We start from the raw sequence: 25,522 nt of genomic DNA, 5'->3' as shown, positions 1-25,522 counted from the left end.
TCAAAGGAATATCAAGAGACAGCGAGGGGAAGAGGGGGAAAGGCACTGCAGGCAGGGACTGGTCCCTTCAGTGCTAGTGCAGGGAGACACAGACAGAGGTGGCAGGAAGGTGAGGGGTAAGGACAGCTGGAGAGGCAGGTGGGTGGACCAGAGACCCTAGGAGCCAGGTTCCAGAACCCGGACATTCTCCAGTGGGCAGCAGAGTTTTTGACTGGGGCAAGGGAGCTGTCGGGGGGTTTTCAGCAGAGTCCCTGGATGGAGGAGAAGGAGCTGGGTGGCACAGCTGGCCGCCGAGATGCCCTCTCTTGTCCTCAGGTCCCTCTCCTACCTGTGAGCAGGCCACCTGTGCTGGTTTTAAAACTACGTCCAGGAGTTCTTTAATGCAGGCTGGACCCAGCGTCTCAGTTCTAACGCACAGAATAAGGGGGGGTGATGGACACCCTCCCGCTGCCTGCTCCACCGCGGGGCAGCCGGACGCCCGGGCCAGCAGTCCGAGGGGCCGAGCCGGAGCGGGACCCTCACCAGAGGAAGTCGGAGGCCCGGCACTGGCACACGCGGGCCGTGAGCGCCGCCGTGAAGCTCCGCCCCTTGATGCACCAGGACGCGGGCTTTCTCCTCCGGAAGCTCCTCTGCTGGCCCATGATGCAGCGGTCGCCCTGCGCGGGAACATCCTGGTCACCGGCCGCCTGGAGGGTCCGCCCTGCGCCGGCTTGTGCTGCCCATCTGGAGGGTTCTGCAAGCCCCAGGCAGCCGTCGGGCAGGGAAACCACGGCCCCGGGGCGGGGGGGGGGGCGCGTTCACGGAGCCCCCGCTGGGTACGGGCTCCGTCCGGGCCCTGAGGGGTCTCAAGGCGGCTGGAAAAGAGGCCCGAGGGTGCCAGACCCCCGAGCAGGAGCTGGGACAAGCCACGGCCCCGGGCCTCACAAGACACACTGCAAGCCCTCAACCAATCAGAAGAGGCCACACCCGTGTGAACAGGCGCTGAGGCAGTGATGGGGCGGGGTCCTCCCAGCACTTCCAGGGCCCCCACACTCTGAAATCCTGACCTTGGGCAGCACAACCTGATCTGAACCGCCCCGGGAGGCCATTCTGGTCCTGATTTATTCCTGAGTGTGGATATTACACATTTTGCTGTAGAAACATTTGTGTTTGAGATTATGGGGAGAGGGCTGCCCCAGACCCACTGGGGTGTCACCTACTATATGATACATAGGCCCTGTGACCCCGAGCAGAGCTGACACCAGGCTGGCTCAGGGCCTGTGTGCCTGCACCTGAGAATGCCTGCAGACCCTGGCCAGGCAGGAAATCCCGCAGAAGGGCTGGACATCTGCCGGAGGCCCCGCGACCTCGCAGGCCGGGGCTTTGTCGGGCGGAGGGGGCCTGCGGCCGGGCCCACCTGCAGGTTGCTGAGGTCCCAGGAGCCGTAGTCGTCCTCGCCGCACTGCCTGGAGAACGAGGGCCGGAAATCCACCTTGACCAGCTCCCAGTCAGAGCGGAAGCTGATGTGGCCGAAAACGCTGGGGAGGGGAGCGGAGGGAGGGCGGAGCCCACCTTAGTCTGGCCCATCCCTGAGGTGCCACACTGCCCCTCCTGGCCTCGGTTACCCCCCGCACAGCGGGCCCAGCGGCTCCTCGCCTGCCCTCGCTGGGCTGCCCTGGGACTGGACTCACGGCCCGCGCTGGGCCTGGCCGGCCACAGGCATTTGGGCATTGGCATTAAGTAGTCCCACGACAGTCACACGTTATGTGTGGCTTGTCAGTGGCACTGGTGTGGGTCATCCCATATGGCCCCCCGATGGACCAGGAAGCAGGTACAGTCGGGTCGCAAGCCCGGGCCCTCCCACAGCCCTCATGCCGCTCCTTGCAGAATTCTGTTCTGCAGAATGATTCGTGGTCAGGTGTCTGCATCCCATGCTACTTTCCTCCCAGCCTCTGTCAGCCCGACCCGCTGGGGGCCTGTGCTGCAGAAACCCAGCCCTGCAGAGCTGGGCCACAGGCTGTTTAACCCCTAGCAGAGCCGGCACGCCCAAGACAAGTAACGAGTCATCACACAGGCTCAGAGCAGCGGGATGGGAAGGATCTCAGTGTGGTGCCTGCCGTGTGGCCCCCGGCCCTGGTGGGTGGAGAAAGCAGGGGACAGGCCACCATGGGTGCCGGTGGTCTACAGAGCGCCCACTATGTGCCAGGAGCTCAGTGTATGCACAGCCCCCTCTACAGAAAGGAAAACTGAGGCTTAGGGAGGTTGAGTAACTTGCTCAAGCTCACACAACTTGTTTGTGCCATTTCTTCTCCCTCAGCAGTCATTTGTGAAGTGCCTGCCATGTGCCCAGTCCCCCTCGTTCTCCGGGAAGGCTGCCGCTTAAGGGATTTCCACCTGATCCCCCACTACCTCACACCTGTGCTCCACATACCACCACAGAAGGGTCCAGCCTGCACTTCTCTGGTCCTTCTCCAGTCCAGTCTACAGCACTCGGGCCGTATTACTAGATGTTGAGCATGTGAATGGAGAAGGTGATGCACCCACTCTGGCCTTGGTCCCCTTCCAAGCACACTGACAGGAGCTGGATACTGGGGGGAGGCCAGTTATGGGCGGAAAGGCTGGAAGCTCCATTCTAGAATAATAGTTGAGAAAGGTCTTGGACTGTTTTCTGGGCAACCTGATGGCTGGCCCTGAAGGTCTGAGGCTGATACTTGAAGAGAAGTTTTGCCTCCACAGGGCAGCTCTGAGCGCACAGGTCTCAGGTGATACGCCTTCACCACGACTGTGACCTTGGGCAGGTCCTTTCCTCTCTGTACCTCAGTTTCCTTGGCTTTAAAATGAGGACAGTAACACTGGCCTTTCAGGATCGATGGTGGATTAGTAATGGTTTGTGTAGGATGCTTGGCACTTAGTAGGAGATTTTTACACACACACTCACTCATGTACACACACCCATGCATGCACACACTCACAAGCTCACACATTCTCATGTGCACACACCTATTACCTCTACTGCCCAGAGCGGCCTCTACTGCCTCTACTGCGGCCTGGGGCCTCTCCTGCTGCCGGTGGACGCGGCCCGGCGAGGACCAAACACGCTCCGGCCGCCCCTTCTACTCTGCCTCGTGCACCTGCTCCCGCAGGTGCTGTTTCCTGCTGTGGGGTCCTGGGAGTCCCGGATGGTGGTGACCGTGGCTGCAGAGGTGTCCTTCCTGTCATCTGTCTGACTCCCATCCTGCCATCAACTGCCCTCTCCCTGGAGGTGTCACTATGTGGGGACTGTCTTGGCCACAGTGTCCCCTTCTCCCAAGCAAAGCCTGCTGGTTCAGGTATTTAAACAGAGGGTGAGGGTCTCATCTCACTTAAGGGACAACTCCCGGGTCCTCAGCAGCCTGAGCCGCATCCCCTGCTGTCTAGAAACCACATTGCTGTGTGCTCAACCCTCCCCCCTCCTCCTCACCAGCCCCCGAGAGGAATGTACTGTTATTATTCCCATCTTATGGATGAGAAGACTGAGTCAAGGGCCACAGCCTTGGCCCATCTCCACGGGGAGCCAGCTTCGGCCGCCCGGCTGGTTACTGAGAGGCTGTGAAGCTTTGCCCAGGAAGCTTGCTCCAGCCCCAGCGTGGAACACAGCCCCTGCCTGGGGCACAGGCCCCGCGGGGAGGTCTCTATGTTGCTGTATTCCCAGCTGGAGCTGAGAAGAGGCTGGTTTGGTTGCTCTCACTAATCCTTTTATGAAACCTAACAGCTCAGATGATACTTTGAGAAATATCTGTCACCTGGCTCGCTGTGAGTTTTATGAAAGAGATCCGAGGGGAGCCTATTTCTTTCTTTACGATTAACAAGGAAAAGCTGGGCCAGGCTGTGCCGACTGAACGAGGAGTCCTGCGCCTTTCAAAGAGCCCACACCCCTCCGTGGGTGCAGCCTGGGGAGGGCCTGGGAGCTCCCCAGCCCCGCTTGGGGCCTGGGGGACCCTCACCCTCTGAGGCTGCACTGGTGGGGACTGGAGAGCTGGCAAGTGTGAGACATGCTGAGGGAAGCATCTCGGAAGGCCACTGTGGGCAGCTTGGATGTGACGTTTGGGCAGATTTGGATACAGAATCATCTGGGAAAATGCTGTCAGGAAACAGGACAGTAGGAGAGAGAGACAGAGACACAGGGTCAGGAGGGAGGGAGAGATGACAGACAGACAGAGAGAGGGAAGGAATTTGTTAGTGGTTGGAGACGCAGTGTGGTGAAGTAGAGGCCTTCAGGAACAGTTCTGATGGTTTAGGAAAAAGAACTTAAAAGGTTATGCAGCACTTGGCTCTGAATTCTGCCTCAGTGTCCCAGGGCTCAACTGCCCATCTGCTGGTGGGAGGTGAAAATTGGGCTGGGACAAAGGGCTTGATGTTCTGCAGCTCCTAGGTCAATGCCCTGGGGTAGAAAGTGTGCCCATTTCTCGGCTGGGGAAGCTGAGGCCTCCCACCCAGCTCACTTGTTCAACCTCTGCAAAGCCAGCAAAGGCCAGCCATCGCCTCTGGTATTTCCCACTCCTCCCTTCTGCTCTGTGGAGTCTGGTCCTGGGAAACTGGTCGACCAGCAGAGGGTCCAGGCTGAGCCTGGAGGCCACACTGCAGAGAGCCCGAGGCTGGAATCTTCCTCTCCCACCTCCCCTCCCAGCCCGAAGACCCCCAGAGCGTGAAGGGAGAGTAAACACGTGACGTCCTGAAGGGTTGAACACATCCCAGGGCCTGGGAGGAGAGGAATTCGGTGTCCAGGGAGAACCACAGGCAGGGCGTTTGGAGAATTCCAAGTGTGATGATTCCTCACCGAGGTTTTGACGGCGAGCTTCCCAGGGTCCCTGCCCCAGCTCTGCCTCTCCGGGACCGTGCAGAGCTGATGTGAGGGGGCCCCTTTCCCACCACTCCCTCGGTGCGGAATTATTGAAAAGTGAGCACTTCTGGGGCAGGGGATGGATAAATCCTTCCCTGGAGACTATTATGAGAATAAAATGAGATAACGTAAAAATCGAATCCATAACATGCAGTTGATGCTCCGTAAAACTTCCTCTTGGCCCTCGTTGCGGGAGGCCCGGGGAGGATGCAGGGAGGAGGCCAGAGGTCCCGGTCCTGGTGGCAGGGGAGGCCCCCTGGAGGGTCACCGAAGCCAAACTCCAGTCTGGCAGGAACTCAGACGTGCCTGAGCTCTTGTCTCAAACGCCCCGGGAGAGAGAGGGCTCCGCGCTCTCTGTCTGCACACAGCTCTGCTCCATCTGCTGTTCCCAGAGGCCTGCGTGGTGGGCACACAGGCAGCTGCGGCCGCTGATCCCTCAGTGATGGGCTTTCCAGAGCCATGCTCCCAGCCCCGCCCCAGGCGCCCAGGGCAACCAGGGGCAGCATTCACCCGGGACCCGCAGGAACCCCGGGGCAGAGGCAGGCCTAGGGGGGACTGTCCACGCTGGGCAGTTTCTCTCCAGTTCAAGCCTAAGATTGGGGGCCAGGCACCCCTGGGAGCTTATCCAAGCGGGCCTCTTTGGGGCATTCAGAAGGGTGAGCACCTAGCTCTTCCCAGGTGATGGGGGAGTCGGTGGGGGCTTGGGCACGAAGGCCATTGTGAGCTGGAAGGTCAGACAGGAGATGCCAACTGGGACTAACCCTGGCAATGAATCCGGCCACCACTGGGCACAGGGCCCCTCCAGGCCGCGCGGGCAGGGTAGGGGTCGCAGCGCCTAGCCACTCCACTGGGAGTGGGTGGAACCCCTCTAGGAAGGGCCCAGCCAGAGGCAGAACTAGGTCCAAAACCCCAGAGGGACAAGTGTCAGCTCATCCCTGGGCCTGGGTCTCCCTCGTCCAGGCTCAGTTCAAGGTCAGCTATTCTGAGAAGCCTTGATAACCGCCCGCCCCACCCGCTGGTCCTGTGGTAGCAGCAACTTCCCCGTTAGGGAAACAGTGCTGCTCTTTGCTACATTTGATTGGCCTGCCCCCTGGGCCACCAGCCCTGTGGGTCCTCGGGGTCCCTGGTGCCCAGAACAGAGGGCAGCACGCTGCAGGCCAGGCTAGAAGGACGGGAGAAGGGCCGGCCTCACGGCCTCGGCTGTGGTGCGGAGCCGGGAGGACTCGGTCAGCGGGTGGAGGCCCGCCTCCCTTCCACCCTGGACCAGCTGTCCTGGCCCTCCTGGGCTGGGGACTCAGACCGAGGCCAGCCCTCAGGAAGCTTCCTCAAAGTCTGCTCAAAGGAAGGAGGGGGAGTAACTTGGAAGGCCAACCTGAGACCGAGGCGTCCAAAGCACCGGGTCCCCTCCCAGCGTCAGGGGCCCTGGGTCTTCCTTGGGCAGCTACAAGGGGGAGAGTCCCTGGGGCGTTGTGGGGCTTCCTGGGGCCACCATAACTAATTTCCACAAACAGTTGCTTCGAACAACAGAAACATCTCAGTTCTGGAGCCGGAAATCTGAGATTTAGGTATTCACGGAGCGGGCTTCCTCTGGAGGCCGCAGGGGAGGCTCCTTTCTGCTCCCTCCAGCTGCTGGGCCGCAGGGGCTCCCGGGCTTGTGCCCGCATCGTCCCAGCCTCTGCCTCTGTCTTCACACGACGTTCTCTCCGCTTGGCTGGGTCCTCTCCTCTTCGTATAAGACACGAGTCATTGGATTTAGGGCCACCCTACTCCTGTGTGACCAACCTCTTCGCAGCTAATCACATCCCCAAAGGCCCTATTTCCAACTATGGTCACATCCAGAGGCTCTGGGTGGATGCGAATTTTGGGGGACACTGTTCTCCCCAGTTCAAGCATCATCAGTAAAAGGCAAGCAGGGTGCACGGGGCCCGCTCTTCCGCACCAGGTGCAGCAGGCGCCACGGCATGGGCGTGGCTGTTAGAAATGCAGAGGTCAGCTCTGCCTGAACACGTGCCCAGGAGGGCCGATCGCCCAGGAGAGGACTTCCACAGGCAGACTCTCATTTCCAGTTTCTGGCTGAGCACCTTTTCTCCCCAACCAGGCCCCAGAGCACGGTCAAGCCCTCTGTGTGCCTCCTTCAGTCCCTGCCTGCTCAGGCTCTGCTCCTGGCCTTGGGATGCCCCATCCTCCAAACAGGGATGCCCTTGATCTGGGCCAGGGTCATGGGGCTGGACTCACAGCCTGGATCTGCCCTGCACTGGCCCATTTGGGTCTCAGGTCCAGTCTGTGCAGCGTGCACACAAGTCCTTCACAGGTGCCAACAGCCAATAATCATCACCACCATCATCACCACCAGCATCATCACCACCATCATCACCACCAGCATCATCACCACCATCATCATCACCACCATCATCACCATCACCACCTTCATCATCACCATCAGCACCACCTTAATCATCTCAAAAGGTCGGATGGGCAGTGATCCAGAGCCGACCCTTGACTCTTGGTCCCACCCCTCATCAGGTGATAGTGGGCAGGTGACCAATGTCCCTGAATAGGGACAGAACAGCAACCTGCAAGTGGCTGAAGGTGAGAGGAAACAGTGGACAGTAAGAGATAAGGAAGCAGGTGTGAAGATGGAGGTGAGAGTGAGGAGGATGGGGAGGGAGGCTGTGGGTCAGTGTTGAACCTGCCTAGAGCAGTAAGGCCCGAGATGGCCCTCCACCATGGCCCGCCTGGGGTTCGGCTCTGACCTGCCTGCCCACCGCCCGTGGGCACTCACGTCATGACCAGCGTCTCGTCCCCCGGCTCACTCAGCAGCCCGTCCACAAACACGGAGGTGCTGGTGAAGTTGTGCGTGCTCCAGGTGAGGCCCTCGTCCATGCTGAACCTGCCAGGAGACGGGGAGTCACCACTTCTGGGCAGGTGGGAACACATCCTATGTCCAGGACCCACTGCCCTGCCAGACCCAGCCCTGCCCTTGCCCAGGGACCAGAGCTGTCCAGATGAAGTATCTGGGGGAACAGGTGGCAGCAGTGGCTGACCCCAGGCCCAGTCCAGTGGCTCAGCCACAACTAGATCCCTGACCTCACTGTCTCCTGGGAGGTCACAGCAGCCACCTGCCGGCACCAGGTGGTGTCCACCTCTGCTTAGTGACACCACAGTCGAGGAGTCCTGGGTGCCAAGGAGCTGCTTTGTACTCTCTGGATCGCAGAGTTATTGGGCTTTGGAAACACCCAGGTCAGCCCCACCCAATGCCCGAGCCCAGCCCAGGGGCTGCCTCCCTGTGTGGCACACCACAATGTCACCAGCTTGCTGTGCAGAAAGCTCTTTTTCAGACTAAAGTGATATTGCCTTCCCAGCAGCTTCCCCAACTCTGCTTTTGGAGTCCAGAGTTCACACCTGCTCTCTCTTCTCCACAACAGCCCTTCAGATGTTTGAAGCGATGCCAAACCCACTCTCCCTTGGGCACAAGCTGCTGGCTTCCTTGTCTGACCCCACCTCCTTACACTTAACTGATTCCTGTCTTGTAAAAGTCACCTCCTCTGGGAAGACCCCTGCTCCCCCAGGGCGGCCTCTCTCTGGCCCACCTGACCATGCTGTCATCATCCCCTGTTTCCTGGTCTCCCCGGGCCTGGCCAGGAGCAGCCTTTTTTGGGAGTGGGCTTTACAGAGCCTGCTGCTACCCACCTCCCTGATGGGGCTTAGTGCCATGGTCCTGGGGCCCCGGGGGCAGCCATTCTGGGGAAAGTTCTGAGGGGTTCCCAGTGGAGAGAAAGAGCCCGCCCTCCCCCAACCCAGCTCAGGGCCCAAGGACCTTACTTCAGGATCTTCAAGGGGATGGAGGTGTCTTTGATGGCCACGATCACGCCACCGTGGTCCAGGTAGAGGATGTGGTGCTCTTCCTCGAACACCTGCAGAGGAGAGCGGGCAGCCTTCTGAGGGCAGGACCCTGGCGAGGGTCAGCGGCCGCTCAGGGTTAGGGTCACTCGCCAGGGGCAGAATTGCCTACACACCGGCTGGGGGACCGCAGGAGGCCAGCTCCTTGAGGCAGGGCTGGTGTGAGGGCTCCCCATGCTCTCCCAGCCCAGACTCAGTGCACGCGGGGCGAATGCATGATGATGGCAACCTCTGGACCACTGACTAGAGAGAAAATTGCAAATAGACACTGGGGGGTCCTGCCTTTAGGAAAAACCCATGCACCACAAAGGCCCATGGCGTGAGGATGAGAAAGCAGTAGTGGGACTTAGAAAAGCCTTTAGGATAAGCATCACCAGAAAGGCAAATCTCTATTCGACATTGACTCGGTTCATGTGCCACCTCCTTCAGGAAGCCCTCCTGGATGCCATGCTGGGGGGGGGCATCTCTGGGCCCCCTGCCCCAGCACTTGCTGCACTAATCTGTCATCGTCTCCTCCAGCCAGGGAGCCCCTCAAAAGCTGGGCCTGCCTCTGAGTCCTCTTTGTGGCCCAGCACCTGGCTCAGCTCACAGCTGGGGTGCCTGTGAGCAGGAAGTGTGTGTGGGATGAATGAATGAATGAGTGAGTGAATAAATGAATCTCTGCCAAGTCCTCAGGGGACAAAAGTTGAGCGGCCCGGCCTGATGGTCTTTCTTGTCTGCAAACAGTCGTGGGCTGGGGTCCCATTTTACAGACGAGGAGGCTGAGGCTTGGAGCAGCTGGGGAGTCAAAGTCTCCCAGCTGGCAGGTGGCAGAGCTGGGTTTGGCTCTCCAGTCAGGACACAGGGGACCCCCTAGATCTTCCATGAGCACAAGTACCTAGCTGGCAAGCATGTGTCTTGACCCCACCTGGGGAGGGGCACCTTGTCACTTCGCCCTGCAGCTCCCTTACAGGAAGTGGCCCCACCACTGACCACCACAAGTCCACTTCCCACCCCGTCCAGCCGCTCAGGGCCTGCAGGTTTGGTGGCAGGGATGCAGGGAACCTCAGGAGGAGTCGGGGCAGAGCCGGGACCCGGCCCAGCCAGCCCCTCGCCAGGGCCAGCACGCTCATCGGTCAGCTGCCTGGGGTCTCGTTCTGAAGTCTCTAACTGGCATCTTCTCCCTGTTCTTCATGTTGAGTCTTTTTTATTTGAATGTCTGGAGCCAGCAGGAGGCACCCGGGGAGGACTCAGAGCAGAGGCTCCACATCTTGGGAATATGAAACTTCGGCAGAGCCTGTGGGTGTCCCCAGGCCAAGCCCTCGGCCCCGACATCCCATCACCCCCATGCCTCTCAACCCCACCAGAACCTTCCAACGGCCCCATGGCCCTTAGAATCACACCCAAAGCTTTCCATGGCCTTCGGGGCTCTAGGAGATGCCCCTGCCCACCTCTCTCCCACCCCACCCCTGTACCCCAGCCACCCTGGTCTCCTTTCCCCAAACATGCCTCAGGCCCTTTGCACATGCTGTTCCCTGGCTGCAAAGCTCTTCCGCAGATACTTCCACCTTCTGATCATCTTGCTGGCTTTCCCACTGCCCACAAAATTTCTCCAGGACACACTTCTGACTTGACTAAGGAGGAGAGGCTCCTCTTAAAAAAGGGCAGAGGAGGTCTGGCCATCTGTGAGCCCTGCCCTTAAACGTGTCTGCGAGGTGGGGAGAGGAGACGGAGGGGCGGGGGTGGCTGGCTGGCACGGGGACCTCTACTGCATGTACACTGTCTTGTTCAATGGCAACCATGCTCGGGGGTTATTTCCCCACTTTCCAAAGAGAGACCAGAGGCTCAGAGACACACAGTGACTTGCCCAAGGCCACACAGCTGATAGTTGGCAGAGCCCGGGTTGACCCCAGGTCTGTGACTCGACTCCCTGCTGTTTCCACCATGACCCTTAGCCTGTGGGCTCCTGAGCAGGACATGTTCAGTGGGAGGAGGAGCTGTGTCTCATGTGATGAGGTCTCAGGCTGGAGTTGGGGTTCAGAGCACTAACTTGGGTGCTTCCCAGATCCCCTGCCAGCACTCACTCCCACCAGACTCCATGGGCACATCTGCAGGGAGTCAGAGGAGGTGGTGTGCCTGTGTTCTCTGTCCTAGGCTCTGGAAGCTACTCCAGAGAAGTGTGCTGTCTGAGGCTACATTAACAGAGATAGCGTTTCCTGGATGAGGGAGGTGACATCATGCAGATTTAGGGTAAAGTGAGGAAGAACTTCACAATTCTCCTCATCTGTCCACCCGTCAAATAGACCCAGTGTTTCAGGCCCTCTGTTTGGGTCCTGGGTGATGGAAACCACGCTGGGTCCTGCCATGTGGTACCAGAGACACAAAACACACAGCGGGCAAGCTTGTCTCTGCCTTTGAACATGCAGAAGCCTCTGCCTGCCCAGTGGGAGCCCTCTTTCCCACTCCACTGGAGCCCAACCCGCTTCTTTCCGGGGGAGATCGTCAGGTGCTGTGCAGTGAAAGGAAAGCCGAAGTGGGTTCTTAAAGCCTGATTGTTCCCAAGCAGGATTTACTTCTGGGAACTCGCTGGTCATGGTCCCGAGTGTGTGCACAACCCCCTCCTGCCCTCAGATCCTGGGGTCCCTGGCACCCTCCTCCCTTAAGGACAGACAGCAGTCATTTGCACCAACCACCCACTGGGAAGACGAGGTGCCCCTCAGGTCCCAGGGCACCCCCACAGGCAATTCCACTCTCGTTAGCTTGGGACTCTGGAGAAAGGGGGCTCCAGCCCCCAGAAGCGGTCGCAGGGCATTTGCATGTCCACTGCTATGGCTTTCTGTGCCTCGGCCAGCCCCCAGGCAGCAGGGCAAAGGGGACAGGAGGTCCCCCAACCTCTCCCTTCTCCTACCTCCTCCACCCCTGAGTTCTAGAGGGAGCTCCTTGATAGTCTTCTGGCTTTTTTTTTTTTTTATTGATCATCCCAAGGAAGTCATGTCTTTAAAATGCTATACCCCTTAAGCAGCATACACACTGTCACTCATAATTCACATTCTGAGAGTTCTCCTCTCAAACACGTCTCACTGCATCCTTGACGAGCCAGCCTGAGCTTACCAGCTCATCTGGTCTTTGTGCCTTTGTCCCACCCTGGCCTCTGCCTCCTGCCCCCAAGTAAACTCCAAAACCCAGCTGGAGCACCTCTCCCTCCACGGACACACACGCCCACACGTGGGTGCCCCTCCTCTCCTCCACCAGGCACCCAAGCCCCAGCCCCCTACTCACCCCCATCTCTGCGGAAGGGCCGAGCACCACAGAGCAGCCCTGAACAGACGTTCTCCCACTTAACTCTGACAAGTCCCCAAGTCTGAAGTCTAGGCAGATTGCTGGACAGAAGTGGTCACTGTGAGTACCTTACAGGCAGTTTCTACCAAATTACATCTCTTCTGTTTCACTCAGTCTATTAAATCTAATAAGGGAGGGTGATTTCTCTAAAAAATGGGCAGGTGGTGACCTTTAAGAAAGTTTAGACATGTTTCACTAGTTTCAGTGAAACAGAAATATTATAACACAATAAATCTCTTTTGCCCTTTTCAAAATTCCTTGTTTCTTGCATATTATTAAAAAACGCCAGGGCTTTAAACCAAGGGTGCTGGCGAGCTTCGTGCTTTGGGGATTCACGTATTTGCCCAGTACCTGGGAGGGGGGCTGTGAGTGGGGCACTCAGGTGTGCAGAACATTGACCTAAAAATGGAGCTTCTTACAACCAGCGGAAGGGGAGACACACACAAAAATTTAGCGCATTTTCTTAAGTGTTTAAGTAGAAACTGTCACTCTAAGAAGTTGGCCTGGGGCGGAGCGCTTGGGTCCGGCTCCTGGGCTGCCTGGATGGCACAGGGCGCGCTGGACCGTCGGTCTCCCCTCCCACGGCCGCCCTGTCCTGCGGGACACCCACCTCCAGCGGCACCGGCCCCCCCCATCCAAGAATCTGAGCTGCCTGTGGCGGCCGCACGGAGGGGCCGTGTCCTGCGTAACCGCTCTCTCCTGTCTTCCCCCGTCCTACTTTTCTTTTCTTGGGTCACACAGAACATCAAATCGTCGCCCCTTGGACATCTCCCAGGAGTCCCAGCCCAGACTCACAGTGGCCCCCTCAATCCCCGAAACTGGCGCTTCCCCCGTGTTCTTTCCCCCCATGCCTCTGCCGTCCACCCAGCAGCTGCCCCCGCTGTAAACCTGGGGGCTGTCCACGGCCCCCACTTCCCGGCCTCCGGGCTCAGGGCTCAGCCAGGCATCCGAGTCCCCGCGTGGCTTCCTGCCGGGACAGCACCGCCACCCCGTCCCGGGCACGTGTTCCCTTTGATCTGACATTCTCGGTAACCTGTCTGACTGTGTGCAGATGCGTCAGGTCTGGAATTCTCCAGGGGCAGACGCTCCCAGAGCGGCAAGGTGGTCTGGCCAGCCTGGCCCGGGCTTTCTAGTCACAGTCAGCGATGTCATAGCTGCTGAAGGGAGCTGCGTCCTGCCCCTCAGGCTGGGGACTAGGAAGAAGTGTGTCTTTAGCGGGGAGGGGATGAGAGAACAGATGAGCCTCCCGGGAGTGCCGCGGGGTGAGCGCGGGGAGAGCGCCAGGCCCCTCCCCGCCCCCTTACCTGCCTCCAGGTGTGCCCACAGTCCGACGTGATGTACATCTCCTCTTTATATTCCACCAGCTGGGAGCCCAGGTTCCCTGGTCCGGAATAAGAGAGGCAAGGCTGCTCTTAGGCTCAGCCGGCAATCCCCGCTACCAAGGTCTGAGAGCAGACAAATCCCCACACAAGGGCCGGTGTGTCCTGGGTCTACGTCTCCCACCACCAAAGCCACCCGGCAACTGGCCCCTTCTGCCCGCCTTTTCTAAGATGGGCCTGCTGTCATGGGTCCTAGTGAAGGATTAACCTTGCCCCTAGAAAGCCAGCCTCCGACAGCTTGGTGGAGCCCAGGTGTAGACAGAGATTGGGGGCTTCAGGGGCCTCTCGGGTGATGAGTGTGGTTCAGGAGTAAGAAGTGTGGTGTGAACGGACTATGCCTCAAAAAATAATTAAAAAATTGAAGCCAGTTTAAAAAAAAAAGAAAAAAAAGGAAAACAAAGGAAAAAGAAAGAAAGAAGTATCATGAGGTGGTTGGGGACAGGCTACAGGCTAGGAGGACCCAGGCCAGGTGGGCCAGCGCAGGGGCACAGCAGCCCCTGATGAGCTGTCAACGGGGGCAGGACAGGGCTGGGCTCGCATCTGGAGGTAGCCCCCTGGCGGCCGGGTGCAGGGGGGCCAGAGGCAGGTCCAGGGGAGAGGCAGGGTAAGCACACAGTAGGTGCTCACTAAGTATCTGCTGAGGGGATGTTTGGGAGGACGGCGAGGTGGGCACCAGACCGGCTGGGCAGTCAGGAGGCTTCTCCTTGGTCCTGGTTCACTGGAGACTGCATGGGGCCGGCAGGTGGGTCACCGGCCTTGAAGACCACTCTGTGGGGCTGGGACTTAATTCCAGGGTGATTCCAGAGTGAGAACCCCCACTCAGTACCCAAGGCAACCCAGCTTGCAGGTGAGGAGACTGAGGCCACAAGGACTTCGACAGAAAGAACACCGTCAGCCCTGAAGACGCAGCTGCAGGATGGCCCAGGCCCCCTCCACAGCCTCCCGGGCCGGATCTCGGACAACAGGGTTCTCTGATGGGTCCGATTTGGCAGCTTCCGCTGTGACTGCGGGACAGTGGCAGGGACCAGGGGCCCGAGCTGCCAGGATGAAGGGGACCTGCTATGACATGGAAGCCGTTCTGGACCCTCTCCTGGAGCCCCAGAGGCCCCTGATCTGGGCAGCCTCTCCATCACTTGCCCTTTGAAGCCTTATTCATGTGGTACTCTCAGGAGTATCTCATGCAGAGCCAGTTTAGATGTCTTCGGAAAATCCCAACGGAGATGGATTAACCTCAAACAGATGAGGCAAAGGAGTTCAAGCAGAGTGGCAGAGGGTCTGTGTGCCTGCTTGCTGTTTTTGAGGTCCAACCAACCACCAAATCATTTATCCATCCATCCATCCATCCCCCATTCATCACCCCTCCATCCACACATCTGTCTCTTCCTCATCAGTGCTGCCCTCTCACTCACGCCTGCATTTACACATCAGCACTTGCTGGGCGCCTGCTCTCTGCCCGGCCTTGTGCTAAGTTGTCGGGAGTCTGAGCTGAGTGACCACCTGCCCCAAGGGGGTCTCGGTCCAGCTGGGGAAGGAGAAGGGTGCCCTGCAATTGTGCACAGAGCCAGGATGCCCGAGGACCTGTGAGAGCAGGTGAGCCTGATGCCCCGGGGAGGAGGGGAATCGAGGAGAGATTCCTGCAGGAAGTGACCTCCACACTGTGCCTTGAAAGAAAAATGCCACTGGCCAAGGGAAAGGGGCGGGTTGCCGGACAGAGGGACCGGCCTTGGCAACGGCATGGAGGTGGGAGGGGAGGCCAGTCAGGGGAGGTGGCGCGGAGGGCAGGGTTCTCTTCTACCCTTCTGGTCACCGAAAGGTGCGGAGGAATGGCTGCTGAATGGCTGCTGAATGCAGCGAGGGAGCTGAGTGACTGAATGCAGCCCTGGGGCGGGGGCGGGTAGAGGAAGGAAGGAGCGCCCTTCATCTTCCCATCATTCCAGACGCCAGCAGAGATGTCGGGACACACGCATCACACACGGAGGCGGTGCAGCGAAGGCTGCGGGGTCAGCACAACCTCGCAGGCAGGTGTGCAGTCTGTGATTTCAGTGTGTGATGTCTGTGTTCCCTGCTCTGTCTACCAAGGCTGTCAGGCTGCCAGTCACCTCACAGGCACGGGGGGGAAATAAGGGAAAATTCACGGAGCACCTCCACAGGCTGTCACAGCGGGAGGCTCTGCAGGAAAACAGAGGCTGGTGCCCTCACTTTACGGATGGGGAAACCGAGGCTCGTGGGGGGATGTGACCGAGAGAGGCTTCCCTGCTGTGTCCCCTCCGGGCTGTTGTGGTGTCTCCTTGGGCCTCCGCCTTCCACACCCGCTTCCATGCTCTGAGGGCCTGGTATACAGTAGGTGCTCACCGAATGTGCACTTCCTCTCTGTCCTTCCTCGGCCTCCAGATTGCAGCGTGGCTAAGACCCCAGGGTCACAACAGAGCAAGCAGCAACACAAAATCCACCCCAGCCCATACTTGGTGGAGGAGGAAACTGGGACCCTGTGGCCCCCAAGCCCAGCACTGCTGGCGACCGAGACACGGCTGCAGGTGCAGCTGGAGCGAGGGGACAGCCCCACCGGTCCTCTGGGAGCTGCCGAGCCTCCAGCTCCCGGGGTGGCCGAGTGAGCCCCGCCTGGCTGGTGGGACTCAGGCCAGCTCTTGTGATGCTCAGGCCCCTCAGCCTCATGGCAGGACACTACCCTGTGGTTGATGGGCCCCCAAGTCCCAGAGGAAGGAACTGCAGGCGGGCGGGGGGCACAGCGTCTCCCGGGAGCCCCGGGGGCTTTCCTGGCCTGGAGGGGGCTGGGGTGCTCCGAGCTCCCCAACACGGCCCCTCAAGGCTTTCTCGGCCACACGACTCCGTCGGGGCCAGAGCCCAGGGGGCGCTGCGACCTCCGCTCTGTGTGGTCCTGAGGGTTCTCGCCTGGACGAGGAGCCGAGAAACAGGCGGTGGTGTGTGGGGGCCCAGGACGGGTCGTGAGGGTGGGGAGGGACCCCCACCTGCATCACACCTCTTAGTGCCCCCAAGTCAGAGACGATCATCCCCATTCCACAGACGAAGAAACGGAGGCCCAGAGAGGTGCCGTGCTCGCCCCAGATCAAGAGCTCGGAAAAGTCCGAGTCAGAATTGGGACGGGCGCCCCCGTCCTAACCACCCGCCTCTGCAGACTTGTGCCCTCGACTCGCCCAGTCAGGAGGAACATTCCAGCTGGCATCCTCCATCTGCCTGCTTATTTCTGGGTTCGCTACGGCTGTTCCTCGACCCTGGCGGTTAGAAGCCAGAGTTCCTGTCTTTACTTCTTGAACCATCCTTTCCCTTCCTCACTGGAGTCATGGCTCCACTTCTAGATCCACCTGTGGGGTCTGGCTTCTGTCCACTGGACCGGAGGACAGGCCCCCAGTACAAGGGCCCCGGCATGGAGCCTGGCCCCAGGGCAGTGGCGTCCAGGCTCTGCTCGAACGACAGGATGACCTGTGGAAACACACCTGGAGGCCACACTTTCTACCTGATCCCCAAACCAGTCTATGAGTTCGTCCTCTTTTTGCAGGTGAGGAAGCTGCGGCTCAGACGGTCCAGTGAAATGCCCAAGGTGGAAATACTGGAAACCGTGCCTTTTGTACTTTGGTCATAATTTGGGTTTCAGCCCATTTTAAATAAGCCATCGCCTTCAGGCCCAGGGAACAGGGTCCACACGACTGCAGGTGCCCGACGCGGGGGCCCAGCCCGTCCCTGCGTGGCCCCTGGTGCCCCTGAGCTGCACTGAAATCGACGCTGACGTGAGACTTCTCGGCGGTGCACACCCATCGCTGACGCAGGCAGACTCTGCCCCGATCGCAGCCACTGAACAGGACCCCGGGAGCACAGGGGAACGGGAGGAACCTCAGAAGCTGGACGGTTTCACCCGCAATCGCCTCTGCTCTGGCCGCTCCCCCATGGAAAGCCCCCTCTCTACAGGATGAAGTCGGGACCCCTCACCCTGTCAGCCATGGTCTCCTGCAACCGGAGACCCACGGCGCCGACAGGGCTGCCACCTCCTGGCCTCTTTGTGGGCTGCCACTCGGTTGTTCTGAAAAGCACTCTCCCTCCTCTGCCTGGAAGACTGCTCCTGCTTTCCAGCGGCCATTCACCCACTCACTCGTTCACCCACTCATTCGTTCACTTTTTCATATCCAGCCTCCAAGAGCCTCCCCAGGCCCAGGCCTCCTGTTGGGGTACACGTGCTGAAGGGCCGGATGTGGCGTCCAGTTCAGGGTCCGGGACCCAAATCCTCCGTGTCCCAGACGTGCTGCAGCAGATGGAGGGTTGGCGCCCTGGGTTCAGGAAACCGTGAGCCCTGGCCCCAGGGGTCCCCACTCTGGGACGAGGCAGAGACACTGCCTCTTTGGCTACCACTCACCCCATCTGCACCCTGGGTGTGCAAAGCCTCAGCCTGGCCCTTTCACACCCTGGATGCGTGGCCGGGCCAGGCAGCCCCGCCCAGAGCCTTGGTTTCTGCCCGGTCGGGAGGGGCACAGCAGCCCCTCCTGGGGCGGACTTGGAGGGGCTGCGAAGCGGTGAGCCCTGTGGGGTGGGTCTCAAGCTTCCTGATGGGGAGCCTTGCAAGTTGGGGCAAGCCCCTCCCTCTCCTTGGGCTCCAGTTTCCACCTCTGTAAAGTCGGGATAACTGACCTCTCAGGGTCAGGGCCTGGCGTGGGTGGCGGGGAGACACTGTCACCATGACAACTGTGGACATGGCGACACAGCCCTGCCTGCCCTCCCCTCATAGCCGTGGTCTCCAGGGCCCCTTCCCTGGACCCAGAGCTGCTGAGAGCTGGCAGAGGCTGTCCCTGCGCTGGGCCCCGCAGGGGCTCACGGCGCTGAGAGCTGAAGGGAAAACCGGACGCCAGCCGCCGCCTGGCCATGGACTATTAAAACAGGTGCTTTTACTGGGAATGGTTTTTCTAATGCAGATAAGCATCATTTTAAAGTTTTATTCAATCAGCAGACATTGAGTGATCCCTGAAGAAGGTTCTAGTTTAATGGGGTAGACAGACACAACCATAACTTACGTTTCTTTTTTTCCTTCATGTTAGTTGCATATGTGTCTCTTGCTCCCCAGTAAACTTGGAACCCTCTTCAGGGACCAATAAATGTCCACCGTGATGCACATTATTCCACCATCCATCCTTCTCTGTACGCCTTCACATTTTGTTATCCATCCTTCCATCTGGCCATCCAACTGTCCATTCTTTCAACTATCCAACTACCCTTTCACCCATGCTCCCATCCATTCATCCGGTTCCTCCATTCCCCCATCCTTCAGTTGGTCATTAATCCATCCACTCATCCACCCATCCATCCATTCACCCTTCCGTCTAGCCAGCACATAACACGTGCCCGCGCTGGGCCATGCAGTCGCCTCGCAGGGTGAGGTGTCATCTGGGCTCCTGGAGATGCTGTGTCACCGCCCCCTAGTGGATGGACACACCATGGCCCCAGGCCCACGACCATCACGTTTCACCCTTGAGCTCCCCGCAGGTTCATCTGACCTTAATGGCGGCCTCCTACCTGCACCCATGATGAGGCCCGGCGCGGTGTCCTTGGTGTGCACAGTGCCCGACACATAGGGGTTGTCTGCCCAGCGCAGGTGCAGGTGGAGGTGGCAGTCCGGCTGCAAGGGGGAGACAGGGAGCCACGGTCAGCACGTGGGCGGGAGGTGACCTTAGGAAAAGAAGTACTGAGGCTGAATCCACTCCTGTGGCTTTTTGGGTGGGAAGGCAGGGCCAGGAGCACTTCGGGGGAGTGGAAGGAGGGTGGGAGGGAGGCTCTGAGGCTGACCACTGGGCCAGGTGACTGCTGGTGGAGGAAGCCAGGAGGCTGCTCCAAGGGAGGGTCCTCCCAGCATGGGTGCCGGCAGGGTGAGCTCCCCAGGGTGGTTCCTGAGTGCAGAGCGGGGCTGCAGAAAGTGACCCCTGGAGCCTGCCTGGCCCACGCCCACATTCATCCATTCATCCGTCCAGGACCTTTACTGGGGGCCTCTTGGGTGACCGCGGTAGCCTGGGCACAAGGGAGCAGCTGAGGGACACCCATAAGGCCTGTGCCCTCTGCAGGAGGCAGAAGGGTAGGGTGGCTGTGCCAGGGCTCAGTTTAGACATGTTTCACTTGTTTCAGCGAAACAGAAATATTATAACACAATAAATCTCTTTTGCCCTTTTCAAAATTCCTTGTTTCTTGGCACATTATTAAAAAACGCCAGGGCTTTAAACCAAGGGTGCTGGCGAGCTTTGCGCATTTGGGATTCACACATTTGTCCAGGACCTGGGGGTGGTGCTGTGCGTGGGGCACTCAGCGCTCTGCTGGTGTCTGACAGGTGGACACAAGGCCTTATAAACGCCCCCAGCAGGGTCTTGTCCGGGCGGATGGAGGGCAGGGCAGGCCGGGAGATCTGGAGGGGCCGACCCCCAAGCACTCAGCACCTGCTCATGTGATGGGACGGGGAGCAGTGAGGGCCAGGCTGCTCTCGGGGTGCACAGTCAGACACGGAGTGGCCCCCGAAGAGTGGGAAGACCCCAGGGCAGGCTGGTGCCAGGGGAGTCGGTGCTGAACGCCTGGTCCTGATGGGGAGGGTTTGGGTCCTGGCCCGGCTTGGGTGGGTGTGACGTGGGCCGAGCAGGGAGGCCACACTGTCCCGAAGCTCCGCCTCCTCGGCCCTTCTCCATGCAGGAGCTGCAGGTGCCCTACAGAAGCATCCAGCAAACACAGTCGGATGGCCAGTGGACCATGCTGCTGGCTGGCGTGAGCGAGGACACCCGCCCCCCTGGACACCCCACTTCATGGCTCAGTCTCGTGTCTGAGAAGAGTTAACCATAGGCAGGAAAACAAATGGATTTCCTTTCTGAATTCAGATGCCAACAGACGCAAAACCATCTTCCAAGAGTGATTCATCCTGTGAAAACAGGTCTAATCCGCTTAGCCAGTAAGCCCTCCCTTCGCGCCCTCACTGGCAGGAAGCTGCCCCAGCCGGAGGGCTGGCCGAGTGGCCTGGGAGGCCCTGCGTGGCCCAGAGGAGAGGGAAACAGAAGACTCGGAAATCGCACAGGTGTCGGGACTCCCACGGAGGACTTCTTAACATGAACGAAACTCAGTGGGGCCTGAAGACGCCCGACTGCTGCTGCTTCCGGGCGACGTGGGTACAGCGATACCTCGCTGCTCTGTTGATACCTTTCTGCATTTTCCAAGTATTCTGCAACAAGCAGGAATCACCTTTTCTCATGAGAAATCAACTCTCAAGTGTCGTCTGCCCTGTGCCTTGGGAGGATGCGGGGCTGGGGGAAGGACAGTCAGGGAAGAGTGACCTCGCCTGCCCCACCCTGCACACCCCCACCCCCGCTGCCAGGGCCACACACACAGGGAAACAGCCTCCCAGCCAAGGCTGTGACTTCTGCTTTTGGTGCCCTGTTGGGCGTCCCGCGCACCTGTCCTCGCTCCCCTGTGACCATCGGGCTCTCCGTGTGCCTGCCTACAGCCACACACCCACCAGGTGGCTCCTACTTTTATTATTTCAAGGCCGGGACATAAATCTTGAAAGGTCATCTCCTCACTGAGCTGCGTAATTGCAGACAAGAATCTATTCTTAGCAAAAACTTGCTTTGACAGATTAATATGGCTTAACTTTGTCAATGATGATACAAAAATTAGCCCTTTCACAGTGATTCTCTTCTCAGAAGAGCTTTCACAGGCGGCAGGTAATTTATCCTTCCCATAGGTCGGCAGGTGCTATCACCCTCTGTTATCAGACGGAGGGGGGCTTCCGCGGAGGCCGAGCACAGGCCCCTGGTTGGTGAAGTCTGGGAGCAAGGGGCTGTCCCTGCTCAGGCTCTGCCTGGAGGGCACAGAGCCCCACCTTGACCCTGGGCGGGTAGTCAGGGGCTGGCAAGGAAGGGCACCTGCCACCCTCAGGGGCCCTGCAGAGACTCAGGCAGACCCCACAGGGGCAGGATTCTCTGCTGTTTTGTGTGTTGATGTATCCAAACACCCAGAACAGCGCCTCGCATGTAGTAGGTACCCTTACATGTCTGTTGAATGAACACCCCTGTAAGATAGGCCATTATTCTATTTACAGAGGCAGAGCAAGGCATGGGGTTGGCCATCCCCAGAGCAAGGCCCTGGACTGTGAGACCAGTAGGAAACAAAAGCAAGTGTGCCCCGTGAAGGCTCAGTGGAGGGGACACGTAGGCAGGGTTTTCAGTTATCAGCAGGACTTTGCTGAATGAAAAAGGAAAGGGTAATTCAGCCCTCCCACCCTTCAGGCAGCCAAGACACCGGGCGCCTACACTCACACAGATCCCCTCCGAAACTGCCCAGCCACATGTACGGGCGAGCCCAGCCTGTCACAGAGCTGCAGGACAGCGATTATTGTTTGGGGTGGTTTGTTACACAGCACTGCTGTGTCAGGAGCTGAGTGATACACTCCCCCTCTGACCGCCAGTTACGCCTCCTGTAAAGGGCGGTGTTTCACACAACCCTCTCCACCATGCCCAGAGAAACAGGAGGTTCGTGTTTCCCAGATGGTCCTTCTCAGATGTCAGCGCCTCTGACCCCCAGGTCTTGCAGTAACGTCTAGTGCCCACCCCAGGGGAGATGTGCAAAGCGGGCAGGACACTTACTGGCTTGCAGCTGGTGGGTTTTCCGTTCATGTCCGTGCTGGGCGGCCTCAGGTAGTCCCAGTCTCGGCCTTTGTTGTAGGTTATAAGCGTCACCACCTTTCCGTCGACTTTTTGGTTTGCCAGGAAGACTCCTTTCACCCCTCGGACCTGGGACAGAGGTTCAAGAAGGGTGGTGTGAGCCGGGCCAGCCCTTGCTCGGAGCTCTGGGTGCACGGCCTCACTTCACCCCGACAGCAGCTGGCGCTGAGGCTGACTGCACATGAGACGGAGCAGGACCCTGCGGGGCCTTCCCAGGACAGGCTCCCCATCCAGCTTGTGCTCTGCCGGACTCTTGTCTGTAGAAAAACTTTAGTCAAAGAGTAAGTTTAATCAGAGAAATAAGAAAATACAGGAACAAGGGGAAAGAGTTAAGCAAAACAAAATAATAGTTTAGTCATTAAACAAAGTCGAGGACCTTTAGCTCCCCGTCAAGGGCTATAGGTCACGCCCTGAGCCTTCTCCTCTGAGCCGTCGTGTAGGGCCTGAAACCCCCACCAGGCGGAAGAAAGTAGCTACAAGATGACCAGACTGCAGCCGTGACAGACGCTGCCACAATTCCTAGAACTGGCTTCCAGGAAATGGGAACAAACCGACCCTGGAGCTGGGCTTAAAATGAACACGATGACGCTGATCAGAGCCCCGCACGGCTCACTTCAAGACGACTGTCAGAGCCATCAGGGAGAAAGTAAAGAAAACAGAGATTTTAAAAAAATAAAAAAAAATCAATCAAACCAAGAGCTTGTTTTCTGAAAGAGTAAACAAAATTAACAAAGCAATGGCCAGGCTCACCGAGAAGATAAGAGAGAGCGCACAGACAAACAAGGTAAGAAAAGAAAGCGGAGAGATTCAACCAACACCAGAGAAACACAAGAAAGTCATGAGAACACTAGGAACAGCTGCGTGGCAATCAAGTGGGTAACTTAGAAGAAATGGACAAGTTTCTAGAAACATACAGTCCACCAAGGCCGAATCAGGAAGAAACAGACCATTTGAACAGACTGATCACCAGAAGTGAAATAGAATCAGCAATAAAATACCCTCCTGCAAACAAAAGTCCGGACCAGACGGCCTCACTGGGGAGATCTATCAGACAGACAGAGGAGAGCTCACACCAGTCTTTCTCAAACTTCCCGAAGACTGAAGGGGAGAGAACACTCCCAAACTCATTCTGTGAAGCCGCCATCACCCTGGTACCAAAGCCAGGCAAAGACACTACCAGAAACAAACACTATAGGTCAATATCATTGATGAACATAGACGCAAAAATCCTGAACAAAATAGTAGCAAACAGAATCCAACAGCACATAAGAAAGATCATACACCATGATCAAGTTGGATTCATCCAGGGACACAAGGATGGTTCAACATATGCAACATATGATATACCACGTCAACACGAGAAAGGACAAAAACCACATGATCATCTGAATAGATGCAGAAAAAGCATTTGATAAAATTCAACAGCCACTGATGATAAAAACTGTTACCAAAGTGGGTATAGAGGGAACATACCTCAACATAATAAAAGCTATTTATGACAAACCTACAGCCAGCAGAATACTCGACAGTGAAAAGCTGAGAGCCTTCCCCCTAGGATCTGGAACAAGACAAGATGCCCACTCTGACCAGTTCTATTCAACATAGTATTGGAAGCCCTAGCCACAGCAATTATACAAGAAAAAGAAATAAAGGGGATCCAAATTGGAAGTTCCTTGGGCAGGGAGGCCTTGGACCCAGTAACTGAGCCCCGCTGGTGTGGCCTGAGCTCCTGAGAGCCCCCGTGTGCACAAAGCAGCCTTTGCTACTCTGTCAATAGGATGTCGCTATTTCTCGTGGTGAGCCGGTGGCACGGAGGCTCAGGATGTTATGAGTTTTACCTGAGGTTCCATGGCCGAGGGTTATGCTTAGGATTTGAGTGGTAACACACAGTTAATAAGAGTCTTCTACGTGGTAGTCAAGGGAGTTACTGAGTGCCACCTCATCAAGTCCCCAGACTCCAGGAGGTTGGTACTCTCCTAATCTTTGATGCACAGTTTGGCCAAGTGCCCAGCACATGAGGAGCACGCCCAGGAGGACCCCGAGGGGACGGACACACAGTGAACGGGGTAGCAGTTCCAGTGCTGCTCCAACAGAGTGATCCAGGCAGAGGGGCTTAACGCAGCACACGTGAGTTATGTTACAGCTCTGGAGGTCGGAAGTCCAGCATGGGTCCCACTGGGCTAAAAGCAAGGTGTCGGCGGGGCTGGTCCCCTCCGCCAGCTCCAGGGGAGACGCTGCGTCCTTGCCTTTCTCAGTGTCTAGAGGCACCTGAGGTGCTTGGTTTGCGATCCCTCCTCCATCTTCAAAGCCAGCGGCACAGCATCTCCCTGGTCACTCTTCCATGATTTCATGCATTTTTCTGACCTTCCTTCTGACCCTCCTTCCAACCTTGAGGACTCTTGCAATTGCAGGGTGCCCCCTGGAGCATCCAGCATAATCTTCCCCTCTGCTGATTGCCAACCTCCATCCGCCATTGCTTGTGTCGTCTGCTAGGACGTTGCTGCCTGGGGTGGGGTCTGGGGTGGGGGTCCGGCCGTCATCTCCATGGACAAAGCTTTGGGGATGGTTCGGGATGGTCCTTGCGGGGGACAGCCCCAGGGAATGGAGAAACACAGCCCCTTCTCTCACTCACCACTCTGTCTCTGGCTCACCTGGGGCATCACCTGGGTGGGCACCTGGCCTGCCCAGCACTGAGTGCAGATGCCTCCCCTAGGGGCAGAGAGGACGCTGACTGGCCCAGTGATGGCTGGCTTTATTCGGAAAGCGCTACTGCATACCCCAACTGGTCTCCATGAAAACATTCAGCAGTAAATAGCATGGACCCTCCCGTCCGAGAGAGGGGAGGTGTGGGCTGAGTTTCCCTGGGGTTCGCCTGATCAGCCACGCCCTGGCTCCCAACACTGATGTGCTCACTTCACGTAACTGCCCTCCCCACGGCTGTGTGAATTTCCTGGCTGCGATAGAACATGGCAAACTTGGTGGCTTAAGACAACAGAAAGTTGTCCTCTCACAGCCTGGAAGCCAGAGGTCCAAAGTCAAAGTGTTGGCAGGGCTGCCCTCCCTCTGAAGTTTCCAGGGAAGGCTCCTTCCTCATCTCCTCCAGCTCCAGGTGGCCCCAGTGTTTCTGGACTGTGGCCACATCTCCCCAGCCTCTGCTGTGACTTCCACGGCCCTCTTCCCTGTGTGTCCATCTCCTGTTCTGATCTTTATGAGGATCTTTATGAGGTCAGTGGATTGAGGGCCCCCGGCTAATGCAGCATGTCTCGTCTCCAGATCTTTTACTTAATGACAGCCGCAGAGATCCTTCTTCCAAACAAGCTCACAGTCACAGTTTCCAGGGATTTGATGTGGCTGTA

At 58.2% G+C, this 25,522-nt stretch overlaps 1 protein-coding gene across 3 annotated transcripts in view; it reads right to left on the bottom strand.

Annotated features, from left to right (window-relative positions):
- SORCS2 (sortilin related VPS10 domain containing receptor 2) overlaps nucleotides 1-25,522 on the bottom strand; it is a 446,054-nt gene that overhangs the window by 23,449 nt on the left and 397,083 nt on the right. For all 3 annotated transcript variants that reach the window (XR_012062875.1, XM_072946632.1, XM_072946641.1), the window contains exons 10-16: nucleotides 22,089-22,235; nucleotides 18,991-19,093; nucleotides 13,381-13,457; nucleotides 8,681-8,772; nucleotides 7,641-7,748; nucleotides 1,397-1,517; nucleotides 523-656 (exon numbers count right to left, since the gene is read on the bottom strand). Coding sequence is in view for 2 of the 3 variants with exons in the window: in XM_072946632.1 (XP_072802733.1) it covers nucleotides 523-656; nucleotides 1,397-1,517; nucleotides 7,641-7,748; nucleotides 8,681-8,772; nucleotides 13,381-13,457; nucleotides 18,991-19,093; nucleotides 22,089-22,235 (782 nt within the window). In the remaining variant the exon portion in view is untranslated. The remainder of the gene's footprint in view (nucleotides 1-522; nucleotides 657-1,396; nucleotides 1,518-7,640; nucleotides 7,749-8,680; nucleotides 8,773-13,380; nucleotides 13,458-18,990; nucleotides 19,094-22,088; nucleotides 22,236-25,522) is intronic.

Source organism: Vicugna pacos, chromosome 2 (assembly GCF_048564905.1).
Source record: "Vicugna pacos chromosome 2, VicPac4, whole genome shotgun sequence".
NCBI lineage: Eukaryota > Metazoa > Chordata > Mammalia > Artiodactyla > Camelidae > Vicugna > Vicugna pacos.
This window is presented reverse-complemented; position numbering and strand designations above follow the sequence as displayed.